This window comes from Ctenopharyngodon idella, chromosome 24 (assembly GCF_019924925.1).
Source record: "Ctenopharyngodon idella isolate HZGC_01 chromosome 24, HZGC01, whole genome shotgun sequence".
Taxonomy (NCBI): Eukaryota; Metazoa; Chordata; class Actinopteri; order Cypriniformes; family Xenocyprididae; genus Ctenopharyngodon; species Ctenopharyngodon idella.
This window is the reverse complement of record NC_067243.1, coordinates 10,801,754-10,824,097: the sequence shown is the minus strand read 5'-3', so window position 1 is coordinate 10,824,097 and position 22,344 is coordinate 10,801,754. Positions and strand designations below refer to the sequence as shown.

The 22,344-nt window shown below is 35.9% G+C and overlaps 1 protein-coding gene across 43 annotated transcripts in view; it reads right to left on the bottom strand.

Annotated features, from left to right (window-relative positions):
• The window catches only part of LOC127507786 (major histocompatibility complex class I-related gene protein-like), a 60,891-nt gene that overhangs the window by 7,830 nt on the left and 30,717 nt on the right, over positions 1 to 22,344 (bottom strand). For 2 of the 43 annotated variants that reach the window (XM_051885113.1, XM_051885106.1), the window contains exons 3-7: positions 9,216 to 9,494; positions 8,771 to 9,049; positions 8,543 to 8,695; positions 8,400 to 8,435; positions 331 to 3,248 (exon numbers count right to left, since the gene is read on the bottom strand). In XM_051885113.1, coding sequence (XP_051741073.1) covers positions 3,229 to 3,248; positions 8,400 to 8,435; positions 8,543 to 8,695; positions 8,771 to 9,049; positions 9,216 to 9,494 — 767 coding nt within the window. In that variant the 3' untranslated portion in view covers positions 331 to 3,228. The other 41 variants (XR_007928441.1, XM_051885103.1, XM_051885109.1 and 38 more) reach the window with 41 other exon arrangements.

Here is a 22,344-nt window from a genome sequence, read left to right as displayed (position 1 = left end):
ACTGCAAAATTCTTACATTATTGCACCTTTAAATTTGGGTGCCTTTCCATGACTCAAAACACCCCATAAGCAGCATAAAATGTAATTGCTTTTCTTACAGCACCAGAAGACTGGAGAAACACTGTAGATACTTACCTCTCCTCTTTCCTTGCATTCCTCTTTTTTACTTTCTGAGACCTGTTGTTGCAAAAATTCCCTTACGTTATAATTTATGTGATCAACCTCCTCGTCTTCATTTGTAGTATTTCCTCTTGGAATGTAGATTCTCGTCTGAATCTATAATATCCAACTGGGATGTCATCAAACATATATAAGACTAAATTCAAGAAGTGGTGCCTCACTTTTAATACAAGTTACAAGGAACTGCAAGCAGTGACAACCTGTGAGAAACAGTAATAAAGTCATTTTCAGTTAGTCAGCATGTTGAGATCCCACAACAAAACTGAAGCAGTAATTTTTTTTTTTTTTTTTTGTGGGATATTAACATGCTGACTGTAACTGTTTACACTTGGGTACACTTGTACACACAGGTAAACTTGTAGTACCTGATTAAAGGCAAATCCTACCTGTAAAAACAGCTGTGGGGAATGACAGCACACACAGAAAAACAAAAAAAAAATGTCATGCCATTCTCAAGCTGGTGAAAAGTTGTATTTCTCTACAGCCACAGTCAGTGAATGAGGCCAGGAAGGAGGTTTGTAACAAGTCAAGCAACTTGCAAGTTTTATTTCCTGTAAAATCTCATTTATTATGTTACAGCAGAGCAGCGGCATAGTTGTGGAGGAAGAAACATCTGACTTGGGATGTTTCTTGCTATACTAAACTTATGTATAGTCTGAAACAGGAAATGTTTTCAAAAATCCACATAGAGAAAAAGAGAAACAAATATCAAAGACTACTTGATCATTTTGTTGCTCTATTTAAGTTGCTTTAGAAAGATACTCAGTGATTAAGTAAATAATAGAGATTTTAAAAAAAATCAATTAATGCTACTGACTGCTGAGTCAAAATATTCATAAACAATGAAATGTTTGGTTTTACACAATGAATAATACTTCTGAAAAATGTTTAAACCATGTTCACTCACAGTGAAGTGAAGACTCCCTTCATATCAGTAACCTAATAAAAGATGATTTATTTTACATGAAGCGGGATGATGTTAGTTGATAGCTGAAAATGTTTGGTGATGCTGCATCCACACCACCAGGTGTCAGTGTAAGTTCTGTTTAGTAGGGAATGAAGACGAACATTGAGTATATCTGGTTGTCAGGGGAAAAAAAATATACGTATTTTGTATTCTGGGAAACATTTAAATATGTTATGTATAAAAATGTTTACAATCATCCTGTTCAATATTTGTATATAAAAATCATCCTGTCCAAAATGTCCATTAATCTATTAATATATAGTAAAAGATCACAGAACTTCAATAAACTTTAAATAATTTTTCAGCATCCTAATGATTTAGAAAAAGAAAAAAAATAGAAGAAATGTCTTTAAAAAAAAAGATTCAGGTTTGTAACATGAGTGTGAGTAATTATAACTTTAACTGAGATTAATAAGTGTAAAACATCATGAATAAAAACAGAGAAGAAACAGAAGAGAAAAATAGGTGCCATGCTTTATATGAATGAAAAGATGTTACAGATATTACAAATACAGTTATTTGTTTTTCAACTCATAAAATGTTTTAGTGATTATTGAAGAAAAAAAAAGCAGTCGTTGCAGCAAGGATGAAAATAAAAGAGCTGGATCTAATTGCAAGCAGTTCTTTCCAATTAAATCAAGCACAAAATAACACTTTGCAGGGTAATGTGAAATAAAACTATGATACACAGTTACATACACAAGATCAGACAAAGACTGAATCAAAAACAGGGGGATACACCGGGACACAAAAAAGATTCCTTTGGTCCTGGGCCTAAATCTGAAGACTCTGATCGCCACATGTTCACCAACAGCCAATTGATGCAAAAACTTGAGAAAATGAGATCCAGGCCGTCCAGCAATGATTATGTCAGAGATTCAATTTGAATAAGGAATAACAAATTTATTAATTAGAAATTATAGAGACACACAAATTAATTAATTAATAGTTAATAACAAAATCTAGAGTATTGTAAAATCCAGAGTATTGTATCTAATAGATGAAGATCAGAATATACAGAAAGAAAGAACAAAATTAAGACATTTGCAGAATGAAATGAGAGATAGAAGAGAAGAAGCAGAAGAGCAAAGAGAAGCAAAGGAAAAAAAGCAAAGGAAAAGCTAAACTATCAATGTCCATTTTATACCATAAGCATAGGAAAACTTACATCCCACTCAAACTTATGTTTTGTTCTAATCAGAAAATGTCAAATGAATTTATCCATTATGTCATAGACTGGTCAAGTGTCAAAAAAATAGATGAAAATAGATATAGGGGATGTTTTGACCCCCTTAAGGGAATTTTGCAGATCTTACATTATCACATGTGAGCAGAAATAGAAATGGACATATTTTGATACAAAAGGTACATCGAGTTCAAATGAGCAACTAATTCCGAAAACATCGCTTCTGCAGTACTTGGCTGGCGTCCAGTATCTAAGCACAAACGTATCAACGTGACCTGTCACCATGGAACACCTTGAAGAACAATTGAATATACATACATACTCTAAAATATAAAAGAATAATAACCATAAAGGAGTACAATAAAGAGTAAATACTTGAAAATATGATGAGGATTAATATATGGAGTAGGAGTACATGAATATATGAAATCAAAAGTAATATTGATAAATCATAAGCCATAAATGATTAACATGAAATATGAATAAAATGCATGAATATGAATATTGACCATTTTGGATCCACCACAATTAATGACCATTGTGATCAAATTTTACCTCCAATGAAATTCTGTCAGTGTTAGAATTTTTGACCAATAGGAGTGCACCTGATGAAGCAATTAATGACACAACAACAAACCACCACTTGCTGCATACACATATCTTGGTTTTTCCATTTTCTCTTCAAGAAAAGAAAACAATAAATGCTTTTCTTGCTAGCCACCATTTCTATCCGGCATGTAAATGCAGCTCACATCACTGAACGCGTCATGTATTGATGATATATAACTCCAGACGAATCTTTTGTCTTTTTGCGTGCGTCGTCTTCAACACGTCTCGACTGCCGTACAGCCTAACATTAATGACAGTCTGAACACATTACTTTCATTCAAGTTGTTTACATGTTTTCTTCAGATTCTGAAAAAAAAAAAAAAAAATTATATACACTTTTTTAGATTTTAAAGAATTTAAATATACAAATGCAATAATTAACTTTCAGTCAGTTTTCTCATTTACTTATGACTTGGTAAACAACATTACTTAAAGACAACCCCTAGTATTAAGACTTGTTTTGCTTAATGATGTCTCTTACTGAAATATGTAGTAGAAAACCCATGAAAGATTTACATTATTTAAAAAATCCATGACATATTTGGACAATGGGAAGGCTTTATTTTTGTTTTCTAAGAGGCACAAAGTAGATTTCTGTTTTTTTTTTCCAGGAAAGTCACTCTACACCTAAAGATACCAAATTTTGGAGGTCACAGTGGGGCAATGAAATTTGGTTATCACATGGGTCAGAACATTCTGCTGGAGTAGGGATAATGAGGTATAATTTTAATATTCTGGAAACCAGTATTGATCCTTCAGGACACTTCTTACTAATGATAATTGTCATCAATCATTTTATTTTAATTATTGTCAACATTTATGGATACAACTCTGTTGCAGAAAACTGTGATTTCTTTAACACGCTAGATCAAAAACTCTTATATGCATTACGTAAATATCCTACTGCCTTTCTGATTTTAGGAGGTGATTTTAACATAACAATGAATAACATGCTAGGTAGGTACCCTCCAAGGAAAGCAGTTTCTCCAAATTCAAATCTTGTAGCATTTATGGATAAATTTGACTTAGTTGACATCTGGAGAGAAATGTATCCGGATGTAATACAGTACACCTGGAGTAACAAAGACCATTCAAGGTGATAAAGACTTGATTATTGGTTGATTTCTAAAACATTAAGTAGTAATAATATCTCTATTAATATTAGCAACAGCCCACTGACTGACCACAATGCTATTTATATGGTAGTTAATTTATTGCAAACTATAGCAATTCCTACCTCCAAACCATTGCTCTGGAAATTAAATAACTCCCTTCTTAAATATTAAAAGGTCAAGCAACAGATTATTGAACTAATCCAAATTTACTGGGAAAGGGCTAAATCACAAAATAATTATGGACGTAATTGGGAGCTTTTAAAATATGAATTAGGTAAATTCTTAAGAAAATTTGGAAGTGATATAGCGAAGCAAAAAAGTTTTTTTCACAACTTTCTGCTTTATCATTTAAGGAACCATTGACAGATATTCAAAGTATTGAATATTCCAAAATACAAAATAAATTAGACGACATGTATAGATCCAAAGCTAAAGAAGCCTATGTTAGATCAAGAAAAAAATGGCTGGAAGAAGGAGAGCAGAATTCAGCCTATTTTTTTAGGTTGGAAAGATCCAATGCTGTGAATGCTTCTATTGATCGTCTGCGTACAAATGATAAAGTTCTCGACAATCCTATGGACATAAGTTCTTTTTGCTCCAAATTCTATAGTAACTTATATACATCAAGATATTGTGATAATTCAGCCAAATCCTTTTTTGAATCTATTAATCAAAATAAAGTTATTTCTCTAGAGGACAGAGAAGCTTGTGATAACGATATATCCCTATCAGAAATTATGCAGGCTATTAAAAGTCTAAAAAATAATAAAAGTCCCGGCTGTGATGGTTTAACCTCTGAGTTATACAAGATGTTTGCTGATAACTTATCCTCTTTCTTACTAAAAGTATTTGAAGAAAGTTTTGATTTAGAAGTACTTCCACCTACAATGACCGAAGGAGTTATCACCCTAATAACCAAACCCAATAAAGATAAAGAATCTCTAGAAAATTGGAGACCAATTACCCTCTTAAATAATGATTACAAAATTCTAGCCCTGATTTTAGCAAAAAGAATTAAAGACGTCCTTAACTGTATTATCGATGAATCGATGAAGATTAGTCCTAGATATCTTAGATTACGAAGATCTCATCCTTAATGACATGTTTTTCTTAGACTTCTACAAAGCCTTTGATTCACTCGAGCACAACTTCATATTTCAAGCTCTTACCAAATTTGGGTTTGGAGATTCATTTTGTAAAGCCATCAGGACATTATATACAAACCCGATTCCAAAAAAGTTGGGACACTGTACAAATTGTGAATAAAAAAAGAAATGCAATGATGTGGAAGTTTCAAATGTTAATATTTTATACAGAATACAACATAGATGACATATCAAATGTTTAAACTGAGAAAATGTATGATTTTAAGGGAAAAACAAGTTGATTTTAAATTTCATGGCATCAACACATCTCAAAAAAGTTGGGACAAGGCCATGTTTATCACTGTGTGGCATCCCCTCTTCTTTTTATAACAGTCTGCAAACGTCTGGGGACTGAGGAGACAAGTTGCTCAAGTTTAGGAATAGGAATGTTGTCCCATTCTTGTCTAATACAGGCTTCTAGTTGCTCAACTGTCTTAGGTCTTCTTTGTCGCATCTTCCTCTTTATGATGCGCCAAATGTTTTCTATGGGTGAAAGATCTGGACTGCAGGCTGGCCATTTCAGTACCCGGATCCTTCTTCTACGCAGCCATGATGTTGTAATTGATGCAGTATGTGGTCTGGCATTGTCATGTTGGAAAATGCAAGGTCTTCCCTGAAAGAGACAACGTCTGGATGGGAGCATATGTTGTTCTAGAACTTGGATATACCTTTCAGCATTGATGGTGCCTTTCCAGATGTGTAAGCTGCCCATGCCACACGCACTCATGCAACCCCATACCATCAGAGATGCAGGCTTCTGAACTGAGCGCTGATAACAACTTGGGTTGTCCTTGTCCTCTTTAGTCCAGATGACGTGGCGTCCCAGTTTTCCAAAAAGAACTTCAAATTTTGATTCGTCTGACCACAGAACAGTTTTCCACTTTGCCACAGTCCATTTTAAATGAGCCTTGGCCCAGAGAAAACGCCTGCGCTTCTGGATCATGTTTAGATATGGCTTCTTTTTTGACCTATAGAGTTTTAGCCGGCAACGGCGAATGGCACGGTGGATTGTGTTCACCAACAGTGTTTTCTGGAAGTATTCCTGAGCCCATGTTGTGATTTCCATTACAGTAGCATTCCTCTATGTGATGCAGTGCCGTCTAAGGGCCCGAAGATCACGGGCATCCAGTATGGTTTTCCGGCCTTGACCCTTACGCTCAGAGATTGTTCCAGATTCTCTGAATCTTTGGATGATATTATGCACTGTAGATGATGATAACTTCAAACTCTTTGCAATTTTTCTCTGAGAAACTCCTTTTTGATATTGCTCCACTATTTTTCGCCGCAGCATTGGGGGAATTGGTGATCCTCTGCACAACTTGACTTCTGAGAGACACTGCCACTCTCAGAGGCTCTTTTTATACCCAATCATGTTGCCAATTGACCTAATAAGTTGCAAATTGGTCCTCCAGCTGTTCCTTATATGTACATTTAACTTTTCCGGCCTCTTATTGCTACCTGTCCCAACTTTTTTGCAATGTGTAGCTCTCATGAAATCCAAAATGAGCCAATATTTGGCATGACATTTCAAAATGTCTCACTTTCAACATTTGATATGTTATCTATATTCTATTGTGAATAAAATATAAGTTTATGAGATTTGTAAATTATTGCATTCCTTTTTTATTCACAATTTGTACAGTGGCCCAACTTTTTTGGAATCGGATTTGTACTTTAAACACTTTTAAGATTAATTGGCTTAAAAATTTCCTTAATAATCCCTCCTCACTTTGGAATACTATCCCTAACTATATTTTCTCTAAAGTTGATGGCCTGAATTTTCTCCTACTTTGTAACTATAATATTACAAAGATCCCTGTCAAACTTTCTAATTTCCATAAGCAGATGCTCTTGGCTTGGTCCCTGATATACAAACACAACTTCTCTCCGCACAGATATTACTTATGGAACAATAAGGATATTCTCTACAAAAATAAATCACTTTTCTTTGAAAACTGGTTCAAAAATGAATTTCTGTTAGTTGGACAGCTTTTTAATTCACAGGGCAGACTTTATAACTATTCAGATTTTTTACAGAAATATAAAAATCCTATAACTACTAGTGAATACGCTATTGTTTTCAATGCTATTCCTAGTGTGGTCCTTGTCGCATAAGTATCTGCTTACTAATAAAGTAAAAGAAATAACATTTAAATTAATTCACAAATGTTACCCAACCAAAGCCTTTCTTAAGAAATATAAGTCAGATATTGACGTGAATTGTCACTCTGCTGAGGAAGATTTCATTCACTTGTTTTGGCAATGTACCCACACAGAGAAATTTTGGTCAGATGTGTTAATGTTTATCCAATCATATTTTATAAGTGACTTTTCTTTCTGTTTTAAAGATGTTTTCTTTGGATTGTTCGACTACTCTAAAGAGAATGTAGGGAAATATTACGTAATTAATTTGTGTTTCCCGATCAGCCTTTTCAAATTGAGCCTGAGCACAAAATCAGTGAGGATGAAAACATCGAAGCCGTGCAATGTCTCTGTGGCTATTTGAACTACTGATGTATGATTGACGTGTAAAAATCATCTGATCACCTGAATGCATACACACAGTTAAACATGCTGAGATGTTTATGCGATCACAGATATCTCGTGCATCAGCTCACACGAGCCTAGAGGCAGTCTGTCTCAATCGAGATGTGTTATAGGCTGCCCACGACAGGCATTTGGTTAAAGCATACACTATATCCATCTGCAAATATAAGCTCTTTCAGTAGCTGTGGTCTACTAAAAGCCTCAAAGTCATCAGGGCTAAAGTGGAGAGAACAAAGACGCAGGACCCTCATTTATCAACAATGAAGGTTCTATATTTTGTCCTATGAATGAAATCGTGGCATCGTGTATTATATTCCGAGTTGTGTTGGGGTAAAAATAGCAGCAGGGTAGCGTCAGTAGCTCAGCAAGTGCAACCATTTGACGTCATCGACGTAGAACGCACTGTGCACCTAAACAAAATGGCGCCCCCCATTGTCCAAATATGTCATGGATTTTTTAAATAACGTAAATCTTTCATGGGTTTTCTACTACATATTTCAGTAAGAGACATCATTTATGTTATATTAAGCCATACATGTCTTAACACCAGGGGTTCCCTTTAAGATTTCACTCTTTAGACAGAAACTAGGTTATAAGACATTGCCTTTTGCTTAAAAATATACAAAAATAACATTTAAAACAATACTTACTAGGAGCAGCAGAATAAACACAGTTTGATGAAGGCACTGTATAACATGAAAAAATGCTGCATAATTATTCATGGCAATGAAATATAAAATATAAACTAAAATATATTTTACATTTATCTTAAGCATCACATCTATAGGCTCACCGGATGATTCACCATTCATTTCAGTTCTTGTCCTACCTGCTCGTCTCCTCCAGCATTTATATATGACGGCTCCAGTCCCAATCATCAACATCAGAGCCAAAACTATCAGCACTGGGAGAATCACTGATTTAAATGGTACACCACGATCAAATTCTGAAACAAATTAAAAAGGTTACAAACACATTTGAATCTACATCTGTAGTATTTTACTTTTTCACACCTCATTACCCAAAGTGGGGTCTAGTTTGTTGTCCAGACTGATGTGTGTGGCAGAGCAGGTGTAATTGTGTTTGTCTGCACTGATCTCCAGACTCTTCCTCATCTGGTACGTCCCGTCACCATTGGGCAGCAGATCTCCTCCAGTGATCTCCTGATCAGATACAGGCTGTCCATCTCTGAACAGGGTCAGGTTGATGTGACGAGGGTAAAATCCTGTTGCCAAACAACTCACACGAAACCCTCCAGAATCTGAGTTTGCTTTCTGAATGAGTCTGACTTGGGGTTTTACTGTTGAAAAAAAAAACACATGAAAACAATTCAGAGAACTTTTTACATGTATAAATATATGGGTCACATTTAGGTTTATTTTAAATCCTGAAGATTTACTCTAAACATCTGGAAATATTTTCATAAAACACATTTAGGGAATGAAGAGGTGCCCTTGAGTACGTACTTTTTCTATTAATTTGATCTTCTCTCTTTTTGAGGTAATTCTTGAGAGTTGTTATACAAACTGGGTAAAAGGTATTTTCAACTTCCTTCTTAAATTCTTCCAGTTTGGGTTTGAGCTCATCTTGTGTAATATTTAAAATCACTTTATAAGTAAACGTGTTGTTAAAGTAATGCAGCTCATCTGTGGTGGAGCCTCTAGCAGCATCTCTGATAATCATCTGTCCAGGCTTGTTAAGGTCCAGCAGCTCACAGGAAACCAGTGTCTGATAAACTTCAAGATCTGTGAGGGAAATCAAAATCATATTGATTATATCACATAACTTTTCAGACTTTTTTTTTTTTTTTTATAAGCATACTAATATTTTTATTTTTTTAAGAAAGAAACAATAATAGATTATGCCAAACTATTTTAAAAAGGTTTTCTTTTAATTCTTATTTTACTAATTTTTTCACCTAAAGAGCAAAATCGATTTAAAATCAAACAGTAAAAATTTGCTCATTATAAAGATGTATTTAAGCAGTTGATTATGTACCGTATGAATTGCATTTTATGCATTTTTAAATAGATTTATAGATGTCATTGAGCCACATACTTACTGTCATTTTGTCTGCCTTTCCCTAACAGTTTTGATCTTCTCAAAAAGGAGTTATACATGTAGCCACTTATACCCTTTATGTGATCTGAATTCAACACATCCTCTTCATTTGTCGTATTCCCTCTTGCAAAATATGTTGTTGAATTATAGTATGCAACTGTGATGTCATCCAAAGATGTTGTGCAACTAAATTCAGGAAATTGTGTTTTTCCCTGAAGGTAAGTTGAAAGAAACCACAAAGAGTGAGAACCTGAAAAACAAATTGATTATTGTTGATTCTTTTTATTATGAATAAGTAGTAACTATAGTATATATGAGACTGTATACATTTTTTTTTTTTTTTTTTTTCATCTTTATCCTGTATTTATTTTTAATTTAAAATATAAACCTTGGAATCTTGGCAATGACTTTAACTTTCATTCGGGGCACAACCTAATACTTCTTGACTTGTGTAAATCCACTTGTGGTTCAGAGTCTCACTCCCAACCCCACATTCATTTCACACATTTAGTACAAATATGGTCTTGTTTCATTAATACATTGTATATGGAAGTGAAATGTAGGTGGGGCACACTGTAATAGAGGTCTGCGCGGGACTGTTTTTTTCGTGGTTCTATTCCGCACGCACCCGCTCCCGCCTAAAATTCACTCTGTGTTCACCCACTATCCGCATATAGTGATTCTCTTCCCGACCCGACGGGTCCCGCTAAAGATCGTTTCCAGAATCTCGCGTTTAAACTTCCTCTAAAGAAAGAGTGATTGAGGATAACAAATATAAAATGTTGCATAGGCCTATACAAATTTGTTATTTGTCTATGATGCTGTCAACACCCTAAAAATGTCAGAGAAAAAATGTCACAAAGAATAATAGGCTAAATATCACAGAGAAAAATAGGCTAAATTAAATAGCCTACAACATGTCCCTCAAAACTATAGGCTAAGCCAAAATTATAAACGAAAACTGTACAGTGTACACTCACAAGACGCTTCGGTATGTTGCGGACAAGCAGAGGCTGGCAATCACACGAGGGAAAACGTGCATTAGTTGCATAAAGCAAGAACATAATGTAAGTGAATAAATGCATAAGCATAGTTCAGTTGAAACCTTGTCCTCTTTGGCTTGCTGTTAATGGTGTTATGAATTTACGAGCCAAACTGTCTGCTTAAATAACAACACTGAAATAAGAATACTAAATAGGCCACACTAAGTTTTGTGATGCTAGTATGGAAACCTTCATGTATACAACTAGCCGCTTAACGCACTGGTCAGGGAGGACATGATACGCGATAATCTGCATTAATCTTGAATTTATTCGTTGAAAAAATTGTAATTACATTTAAAAACGCAAAAAAACTTACCATCTGACGCAGATAGAGGTGAAAGTGAAAGTACAAATACGAGGACATACAATTCTGTCCATTTGCACTGCATGCTTTTAGTCTTCATCTTGCAGAAATGTGCCTGCACAGGTACCAACAAGTGTGACTGCGTCTCTTCTTCTTTTTTACTTTTTTGGCGTGTTACAACCTGTGTGCATATCGCCACCCACTTTTGCTGTTATGCAGTCAGTTTCTTCCTTGTTTTCGCTCTTTCTATTCTTTCACGCATATACACATATCTATACAAATATTCATATATATATATATATATATATATATATATATAAAATGCCTATTTTATATAATATAAATGAGATATATATCTCATTTATATATATATATATATATATATATATATATATATTGTGGCTGGAGGAGCAAACGACAGTGGGTGTGGCGTCAGGCCAGACCAGTTTCTCGAGGAGAGGCGCGCTCAGCAGGCGCGCTCAGCATTTAACACTGGCGGTGATGAGGCTTCATTATCACACGCCGCCAGACCTGGTTGTTTCAGCGCCCTTCCTCTCTCTCACACCCACTCCAGTCGGGAACCTGGTGAAGGGCGGCAATCTAAAGGACGGGATGGCGCAGATAATAAGGGAGAGGCAGCCGTTCCGTCACAATATATACAGGTGCTGGTCAGTGGCGCAAAAATGGGGTATGCAGTATATGCAGTGCATAGGGGCGCCGCACCTGCACGTGCCAAAACGTCTTTGAAAATCTTTTTGAATAAAACGTTTAAAATAAATTTAAAAATGATGTTTGTTGAAAAATAATGTTTGTTTAGCATTTTAAATTCAAGTGATATCAACTGCTCACCATTTCGACAAGAGCCATTGCTCTGTTACGGACAGTCACATGTCCAAAATGGACAGAGGAGGGAAGCGTTTCTGGGGCGCAGAACAGAAAACAGAAAACGCAAAAAAGAAAATGAAAATGAAAAACAGTGTCTTAAAATGAGGACATCGATGTCCATGTGGATAACAAGAAATTGTTAAGCGTAACCTATATCACTGTAAGTCTTTGATGTCTTACACCGGTCGGTCTGTGTGTAGCGCCGCTTCAAGTCTTTTATGAATGGTCCGCTGAATCACTTTTGTTATGTTCAAAACGCAGATTCAGAAATGAAACACTGCTGTGTGTTGCGTGGAGACGAACAGTTCTGCTTTGTCTTTATAGTTTCATTGGCAAAACTGAACAAACCAGACAATATTTTGTCTAAAATAACACAATATAAACTTATTTTGAACTTACGTATAAAATAAGTATTGCATGTTGCACTCATTTTATTTGGGACAAAAACAGCACTCGTGTTATATAGAAATCCGTTACTTTTGTGATACTGCTTAACTCATATGATAAATATGAGACAAATACTCAATAAGGGGCATTTTTGCTCCGGTATCTTGAGTTTTATGGCCATTCTAACTGCATTCTGTAAGCTCTATCCATCGCATAGTGAGCTGTTGCCCTGCATTATATTCCTCATCAGATGACCTACATAGGTTTGGGGCGGGGCAAGTGCATTAAAAAATTTAAAGTTTTTTTGTTTTTAATCGTAATTAATTAATCTAATTAACGTGTTAAATCGACAGTAAAATGCAGGAAGTTTTCTGTGTGTGAGGGTTAGGGAATATAGAGTGGCAAGAATATTGAAAAATGTGAGGAAATGTGAATCCTTTGCATTTTCTGGATTAACTGATCATATCAATTGCTCAATGTCATATTCATTAAAGTCACAAGTAGACAAAACACAATGTAGGCTGGGGGGGCGCCAACCATGATCTTGCATACCCCTCAGCAAATGTACAGTTGCGCCCCTGGTGCTGGTCATATAATTAGAATATCATCAAAAAGTTGATTTCACTAATTCCATTCAAAAAGTGAAACTTGTATATTCTATTCATTCATTACACACAGACTGATATATTTCAAATGTTTATTTCTTTTAATTTTGATGATTATAACTGACAACTAAGGAAAATCCCAAATTCAGTATCTCAGAAAATTAGAATATTGTGAAAAGGTTCAATATTGAAGACACCTGGTGCCACACTCTAATCAGCTAATTAACTCAAAACACCTGCAAAGGCCTTTAAATGGTCTCTCAGTCTAGTTCTGTAGGCTACACAATCATGGGGAAGACTGCTGACTTGACAGTTGTCCAAAAGACGACCACTGACACCTTGCACAAGGAGGGCAAGACACAAAAGGTCATTGCAAAAGAGGCTGGCTGTTCACAGAGCTCTGTGTCCAAGCACATTAATAGAGAGGCGAAGGGAAGGAAAAGATGTGGTAGAAAAAAGTGTACAAGCAATAGGGATAACCGCACCCTGGAGAGGATTGTGAAACAAAACCCATTCAAAAATTTGGGGGAGATTCACAAAGAGTGGACTGCAGCTGGAGTCAGTGCTTCAAGAACCACTACGCACAGACGTATGCAAGACATGGGTTTCAGCTGTCGCATTCCTTGTGTCAAGCCACTCTTGAACAACAGACAGCGTCAGAAGCGTCTTGCCTGGGCTAAAGACAAAAAGGACTGGACTGCTGCTGAGTGGTCCAAAGTTATGTTCTCTGATGAAAGTAAATTTTGCATTTCCTTTGGAAATCAGGGTCCCAGAGTCTGGAGGAAGAGAGGAGAGGCACACAATCCACGGTCCTGCTTGAGGTCCAGTGTAAAATTTCCACAGTCAGTGATGGTTTGGGGTGCCATGTCATCTGCTGGTGTTGGTCCACTGTGTTTTCTGAGGTCCAAGGTCAACGCAGCCGTATACCAGGAAGTTTTAGAGCACTTCATGCTTCCTGCTGCTGACCAACTTTATGGAGATGCAGATTTCATTTTCCAACAGGACTTGGCACCTGCACACAGTACCAAAGCTACTAGTACCTGGTTTAAGGACCATGGTATCCCTGTTCTTAATTGGCCAGCAAACTCGCCTGACCTTAACCCCATAGAAAATCTGTGGGGTATTGTGAAGAAGAAGATGCGATATGCCAGACCCAACAATGCAGAAGAGCTGAAGGCCACTATCAGAGCAACCTGGGCTCTTATAACACCTGAGCAGGGCCACAGACTGATCGACTCCATGCCACATCGCATTGCTGCAGTAATTCAGGCAAAAGGAGCCCCAACTAAGTATTGAGTGCTGTACATGCTCATACTTTTCATGTTCATACTTTTCACTTGGCCAAGATTTCTAAAAATCCTTTCTTTGTATTGGTCTTAAGTAATATTCTAATTTTCTGAGATACTGAATTTGGGATTTTCCTTAGTTGTCAGTTATAATCATCAAAATTAAAAGAAATAAACATTTGAAATATACCAGTCTGTGTGTAATGAATGAATATAATATACAAGTTTCACTTTTTGAATGGAATTAGTGAAATAAATCAACTTTTTGATGATATTCTAATTATATGACCAGCACCTGTAACAGCTACGACTGTGTACACTTCTTGCTTTATGCAAGCACTATATAGGATAAATCACTATACAGGATTTACCCTATTATACATTATCGACATGAATTGATAGGTGAAACAACAAACAGCCACCCACAAATAGCCTATAAACAAAGCATCAGGCTGTCTTTGAGTTCACAAGAACAACGGTTAAAGTTACTCGTCAGGGTAAGAATACCAAAATACCTCCGTTAAATTAGGTCTAATACATCGAGAGTCACGCAGACCTATAACAACCCAGCCACAACACATAATTGCGAATAACATGCCTCACCTTAACACAGGCCTGGGGTCAGCTTCCTTTGCTGTTCGAGTTAACATGAACTAAACATGAGTGGAATTTGCACCGCAGCGCCCCCACACCTTGATGCTCATGACAAGAACAGCATGTATAGTTTCTTTATTTAAGTGAATTAGGTTTAAAACGCCGTCATGCATGAATGAATGGTATTTTTGCAGTTTGATAATAATCCACGATGATCACATTACACAAAACTGAAATTGCACGTCAAAATAACACGTTGTCAATATTTTTTGAGACCCCCCAAAATTTCACAAATCACGTTTTCAGGGGAGCCCGTTCCTTATTAAGGATCGTGTGGATTATCTCACATCGTGTGGATTATCTCACGTAAATACAGTCGGTTATGGCTTAAGTGGACGTAAACATCTGGGTGAAAACAAGGATATGTGTCGGTGTCTATGGATTCGGTTTTAAAGGGACCGTAGCCTATATTTGTCATTAATGTTAATAAAACAAAAGATGTTAAATAAATGTATACATGGTAAATAAACCTACTGTATCTGAAAAACAAGCTTATTTAATTTGTATCTCTATAGTATTTGTTGTATTGTTTGTAATTTGTTTGTAAATTTATTTTTATATAACAACAATTATATTGGTAATTATGCCCTTAAAAGGTTATTGGACACTGAAATTTTTGTTCTTTAAGTTTGTGACAAGCACATAAAAATTATTACTTTTTTCATTAGAGTAATAATAAAGAAGCTGTCCTACATTCATTAGTCTCACTGTGTTGTACTTCGAAAACTGCAACATCACCAAAAAAAAAAAAAGAGAGAGAGAAATTAATAAATGTATAGGCATCGGTATCGGTATCGTTGAGTACTAGAAAAAAGTATCGGTACTCGTACTCGGTCCTTAAAAAATGGTATCGGTGCATCCCTATACTACTGATATTTTACATTTGTGTAATTTTATTTTTCCAGGAGCTCATATACCTATAGGATTTTATATATTTTCTCCAACAACTTATAAGCATATAGAATGGTGCATAAAATAAATTCATAAGTAAAAAAAGGGTTTAAATAATATCATCTCCATAGTGAATTCCAAGTGATCAAGGGCTTAGTGCATTTCATTTAAACCTTTTGCACAAGTTCCGCCAGTAGTGGGCACTAGTGCAACATAAGCAGACAGAGGGAAGTTAGCGAGTGAAGGGCATAAAAATTTGGAGTGGAGCTAGTTGATTTGTTCAACGGTGCATCGTAGTAGTGAAGCAAATATTCAGATATTACAAATGCAGTTATTTATTTTTCAACTCATAAAATGTTTTAATGATTATTGTAAAAAATAAAATAAAATAAACATTGTCAGCAGCGGTTGCAGCAAGGATGAAAATAAAAGAGCTGGATCTAATTGCAAGCAGTTCTTTCCAATTAAATCAAGCACAAAATAACACTTTGCAGGGTAACGTGAAATAAAACTATGATACACAGAATGACCACTGTTACACACACAAGATCAGACAAAGACTGAATCAAAAACAGGGGGATACACTGGGACACACTGGGACTAAACAAGGTAATTAAGACACAGGTGAGACACATGAGGGAAAATCAAAAACCATTGCAACATACGAGCATGAACAAGAAAACTGAACGGAGAACAGTGCAAAACTAACACAAAACACAGACCAGATGTGGTACATATGTATTAAAGCTGGGTTAACACTGTACAATTTTGGCCACGATTTAGCCGTTTGAAACAAATTTTAAGAATCATAAAAGATTCCTTTTGTCCAGGGCCTAAATCTGAAGACTGATCGCCACATGTTTACCAACAGCCAATTAATGACCATTGTGATCAAATTTTACCTCCAACAAAATTCTGTCAGTGTTAGAATTTTTGACCAATAGGAGTGCACCTGATGATGCAATTAATGACACAACAACAAACCACCACTTGCTGCACACACATATCTTCGTTTGTTTCATTGTCTCTTCAAGAAAAGACAAAATTAACGCTAGATTGTTTTTTCTTGCTAGCCACCATTTCTATCCGGCATGTAAATGCAGCTCACATCACTGAACGCGTCATGTATTGATGATATATAACTCCAGACGAGTCTTCTGTCTTCTTGTGTGCATCGTCTTTAACACGTCTCGACTGCCGTACAGCCTAACATTAATGACAGTCTGAACACATTACTTTCATTTAAGTTGTTTACATGTTTTCTTCAGATTCTGAAAAAAAAATTATATACACACTTTTTTAGATTTTAAAGAATTTAAATATACAAATGCAATAATTAAGATTCATCAGTTTTCTCATTTACTTATGAGTTGGTAAACAATATTACTTAAAGGAACACTCCACTTTTTTTGAAAATAGGCTCATTTTCCAACAATAGGAAAAATACTGAAACTCTTTGGTCTTTTTTGAGCGAGATGCTAATGGTCTAATCAGATTCAATGAACTATGCTAAGCTATGCTAAAAGTGGTACCGCCAGACCCGGAGATTGGCTGAATGGATTCGAAAATGGTAAAACTCAACTGTTTAATTCTAGGGGAGTTGGAAAATGAGCCTATTTTCAAAAAAAGTGGAGTGTTCCTTTAAAGGGAACCCCTGGTATTAAGACTTGTTTTGCTTAATATAACATAAATGATGTGTCTTACTGAAATATGTAGTAGAAAACCCATGAAAGATTCGTTATTTAAAAAATCTATTACATATTTGGACAATGGGGGCGCCATTTTGTTTAGGTGCACAGTGCGTTCTACGTCAATAACGTCAAATGGCTGCTCTCGCTGAGCTACTGACACTACCCTTCTTCTATTTTCAACTCAGAATATAATATACAATGCCACATTGTGCAGCTTTTGGTTGTAATTTTCAGTCGATGAGCCACAAGAGAAGTGATGTAAGTCTTTACTGCTTTACTAGTGATAAGAGGAGAAAAGAATGGGAAGTTGTGAAGAATGTGGACGAATAAAACTTCCATAAGATCCATGTCTTTGTTCTCTCCACTTTAGCCCTGATGACTTTGATACTTTTTCATCTGTATGTTTTGGTGCAACAGTAATCTAGTAACCAGAGGTGGAAAGTCCAGGGGTCAGAAAGTAAAAGTCCTGCCATATTTTTATTCCACCCACTGAAGCAGCGTTAAAGTTAATGAGATAATTAAGTGATTATTTGAGTGATGATTTGACCATTATTGAAGACACCTGATGTTAACAAGCAGAATCACCAAAGGAGAAAAATCACAATTTTTAAGTCACCATCATGGAGATCAGGGATTGCTTTAGTTGAGCTTTTGACCCCTAACTTTTTAATATTATATTTTGTTTGGCTGCTGTAACTGAGTTCTAACACCCAGACAAACAAAGAGAAAAGATGATCAGGTGGTGTTGGTTATGTTTCCACATAATCATTATTTGACCTGAATCAACAAACTCATTTATAGCCCAATCTCTGAGTTACATTTACATTATTGATTACAGCAGCACTGTGATTCTACAGCAGAAGATCCTGCTTTTTTCAATATAGTTCAAAAGATTTCTTAAAAATTGTTCTGATTTGGAAAGAAAGTCTCTTTATTTTAGAGACCCAGACATGAAGAATCAGCCTGTGAATCTCAACAGTGGTGAGAATAATAAAGCATGTTGCAGTGCATTCTGGGTGCCACCAATCAAAATTCATCCATGGCTCCCATCATGCATTGCTGCATGAATAAATTATGAGCTTAATTGTTTTATTAATTTCCTTTATTCTCACTATTTTAATTTTTGCTATTTTTATGTGATTTTCTTGTTTTCTAGTGTTCAGAGTTGATCTGTTTATCAGAATATGTTGCTTGTCACCGTTGTTGAGATTCATACGCTGATTCTTGATGTCTGTGTGGGTTTTTTTTTTTTTTGGAGCTGGATCTTTGGCTGTAATCAATAATGTAAATCTAGTAATAGTTTGTTGATTCAGGTCAAATAATGATTGTGAAAACATAACCAACACCACCTGATCATCTTTTCTCTTTGTTTGTTATAACTCAGTTGCAACAGCCAAACAAAATCTAATATTAAAAAGTCAAGGGTCAAGAGCTCAACTAAAGCAAACCCTGATCTCCATGATGGTGACTTAAAAATTGTGATTTTGTCCTTTGGTGATTCTGCTCGTTAACATCAGGTGTCTTCAATAATGGTCAATCATCACTCAATTAATTAATGACTTAATTATCTCATTAATTTTAACACATCTTCAGTGGGTGGAATAAAAATATGGCAGGACTTTTACATTCTGACCCCTGGATTGTCCACCTCTGGCGATCACAGATATCTCGTGCATCAGCACACATGAGCCTTGAGGCAGTCTGTCTCAATCGAGATGTGTTATAGGCTTACCTTCGTCAGTCTCCACGACAGGCATTTGGTTAAAGCATGCACTATATCCATCGGCAAATGTAATCTCTTTCAGCTGTGGTTTACTAAAAGCCTCAAAGTCATTAGGGCTAAAATGGAGAGAACAAAGACACGGATCTTTAGGAAGTTTTATCCACATTCTTCACAACTTCCCATTCTTTTCTCCTCTTATCGCTAGTAAAGCAGTAAAGACTTACATCACTTCTCTTGTGGCTCATCGACTGAAAATGACAACCAAAAGCCGCACAATGTGGCAGAGGCCTGCACGGGTCCTGTTTGATAAACCCGCACCCGCAGTTATTAACAGCACACCCGACCCGATATCCGTCAAAAACAATAATTTTAGCCCGCACCCGACCCGACCCGTTTGACATAAAAACCGCAACCCAACCCGCACCCGCATTAAATCTCCTACATGAGGTAGACAAAAATCTTTTTCTCATGTAGCCTAACACAAGCAATAAAACCAACATCAGGCTTTCTGTGTCACTTCATTTAATTAAACATTGCGTTAAACAAGTAAAAATAATAGAACAAAGAATGTTTTAGTTGGCCTATTTTTTATATTTTATCAGATTCACTCAGCATTTAAACGCGGTCTCTTCTGAAACTGAGCATTGTTTACCTGTCCACTGGTCCTCTTTGTAGCAGCACGAAAAATATTCTAAAACTTTTATTCAAATTGTGAATAGCCTATATTAAATACACAAAGCGAGCAAAGCACGCTCCCTTTAATATAAATCACTATAGCTTTCAATCAGATGCCGCACGATTGGCTACAATGCTCAGTGCTGCAAATCGTGCTGTAAGCCTTTAACCAGAGGTGGAAAGTCCAGGGGTCAGAAAGTAAAAGTCCTGCCATATTTTTATTCCACCCACTGAAGCAGTGTTAAAGTTAATGAGATAATTAAGTGATTAATTGAGTGATGATTGACCGTTATTGAAGACACCTGATGTTAACAAGCAGAATCACCAAAGAAGAAAAATCACAATTTTTAAGTCACCATCATGGAGATCAGGGATTGCTTTACTTGAGCTCTTGACCCTTGACTTTTTCATATTACATTTGGTTTGGTTGTTGTAACTGAGTTATAACACCCAGACAAACAAAGAGAAAAGATGATCAGGTGGTGTTGTTATGTTTTTACATAATCATTATTTATCCTGAATCACCAAACTATTGTTAGATTTTCATTATAGATTACAGCAGAAGATCCAGCTTTTTTGATATAATCCAAGAGATTTTTTTAAAAGTTGTTCTGAAAAAAAAAAAAAAACCCACACAGACATCAAGAATCAGCGTATGAATCTCAACAACGGTGACAAGCAACATATTCTGATAAACAGATCAACTCTGAACACTAGAAAACAAGCTACTAAAAAGTCACATAAAAATAGCAAAAATTAAAATAGTGAGAATAAAGGAAATTACTAAGACAATTAAGGTCATAATTTATTAATGTAGCAATGCATGATGGGAGCCATGGATGAATTTTGATTGGTGGCACCCAGAATGCACTGCAACATGCTTTATTATTCTCACCACTGTTGAGATTCACAGGCTGATTCTTCATGTCTGGGTCTCTAAAATAAAGAGACTTTCTTTCCAAATCAAAACAATTTTTAAGAAATCTTTTGAACTATGTTGAAAAAGCAGGATCTTCTGCTGTAGAATCACAGTGCTGCTGTAATCAATAATGTAAATGTAACTCAGAGATTGGGCTATAAATGAGTTTGTTGATTCAGGTCAAATAATGATTATGTGGAAACATAACCAACACCACCTGATCATCTTTTCTCTTTGTTTGTCTGGGTGTTAGAACTCAGTTACAGCAGCCAAACAAAATATATTAAAAAATCAGGGGTCAAGAGCTCAACTAAAGCAATCCCTGATCTCCATGATGGTGACTTAAACATTGTGATTTTTCTCCTTTGGTGATTCTGCTTTTTAATATCAGGTGTCTTCAATAATGGTCAATCATCACTCAATTAATCACTTAATTATCTCATTAACTTTAACGTTGATTCAGTGGGTGGAATAAAAATATGGCAGGACTTTTACTTTCTGACCCCTGGACTTTCCACCTCTGCCTTTAACGGTCTTCAGACAGAGCGTGAACACAAATAAGCACTGGACCATTTGAAAGCAGCTGTCAAATGCACCGAATGGAGTTGGAATAGTCTTGGCTATTGGACCCGCAGTCCACCCGTGCCTACCGTGCGTCCGACCTGCACCTGCACCCGAAACGTTAATATTATCCCACCCATTACATTAAATTTGGCGGGTCACCCGTCGGGCACCCGCCTGCGAGCAGGACTCTGCAATGTGGCATCGTGTATTATATTCCGAGCTGAAAATAGCAGCAGGGTAGCATCAGTAGCTCACCGAGAGCAGCCATTTGATGTCATCGACATATAACGCACTGTGCATCGAAACAAAATGGCGCCCCCCATTGTCCAAATATGTAATGGATTTTTTAAATAACGTAAATCTTTCATGGGTTTTCTACTACATATTTCAGTAAGAGACATCATTTACGTTATATTAAGCCATACATGTCTTAACACCAGGAGTTCCCTTTAAGATTTCACTCTTTAGACAGAAACTAGGTTATAAGACATTGCCTTTTGCTTAAAAATATACAAAAATAACATTTAAAACAATACTTACTAGGAGCAGCAGAATAAACAGTTTGATGAAGGCACTGTATAACATGAAAAAATGCTGCATAATTATTCATGGCAATGAAATTTATAATATAAACTAAAATATATTTTACATTTATCTTAAGCATCACATCTATAGGCTCACCGGATGATTCACCATTCATTTCAGTTCTTGTCACACCTGCTCATCTCCTCCAGCATTTATATATGACGACTCCAGTCCCAATCATCAACATCAGAGCCAAAACTATCAGCACTGGGAGAATCACTGATTTAAATGGTTCACCAGGATCAAATTCTGAAACAAATTAAGAAGGTTACAAACACATTTGAATCTACATCTGTAGTATATTTTACTTTTTCACACCTCA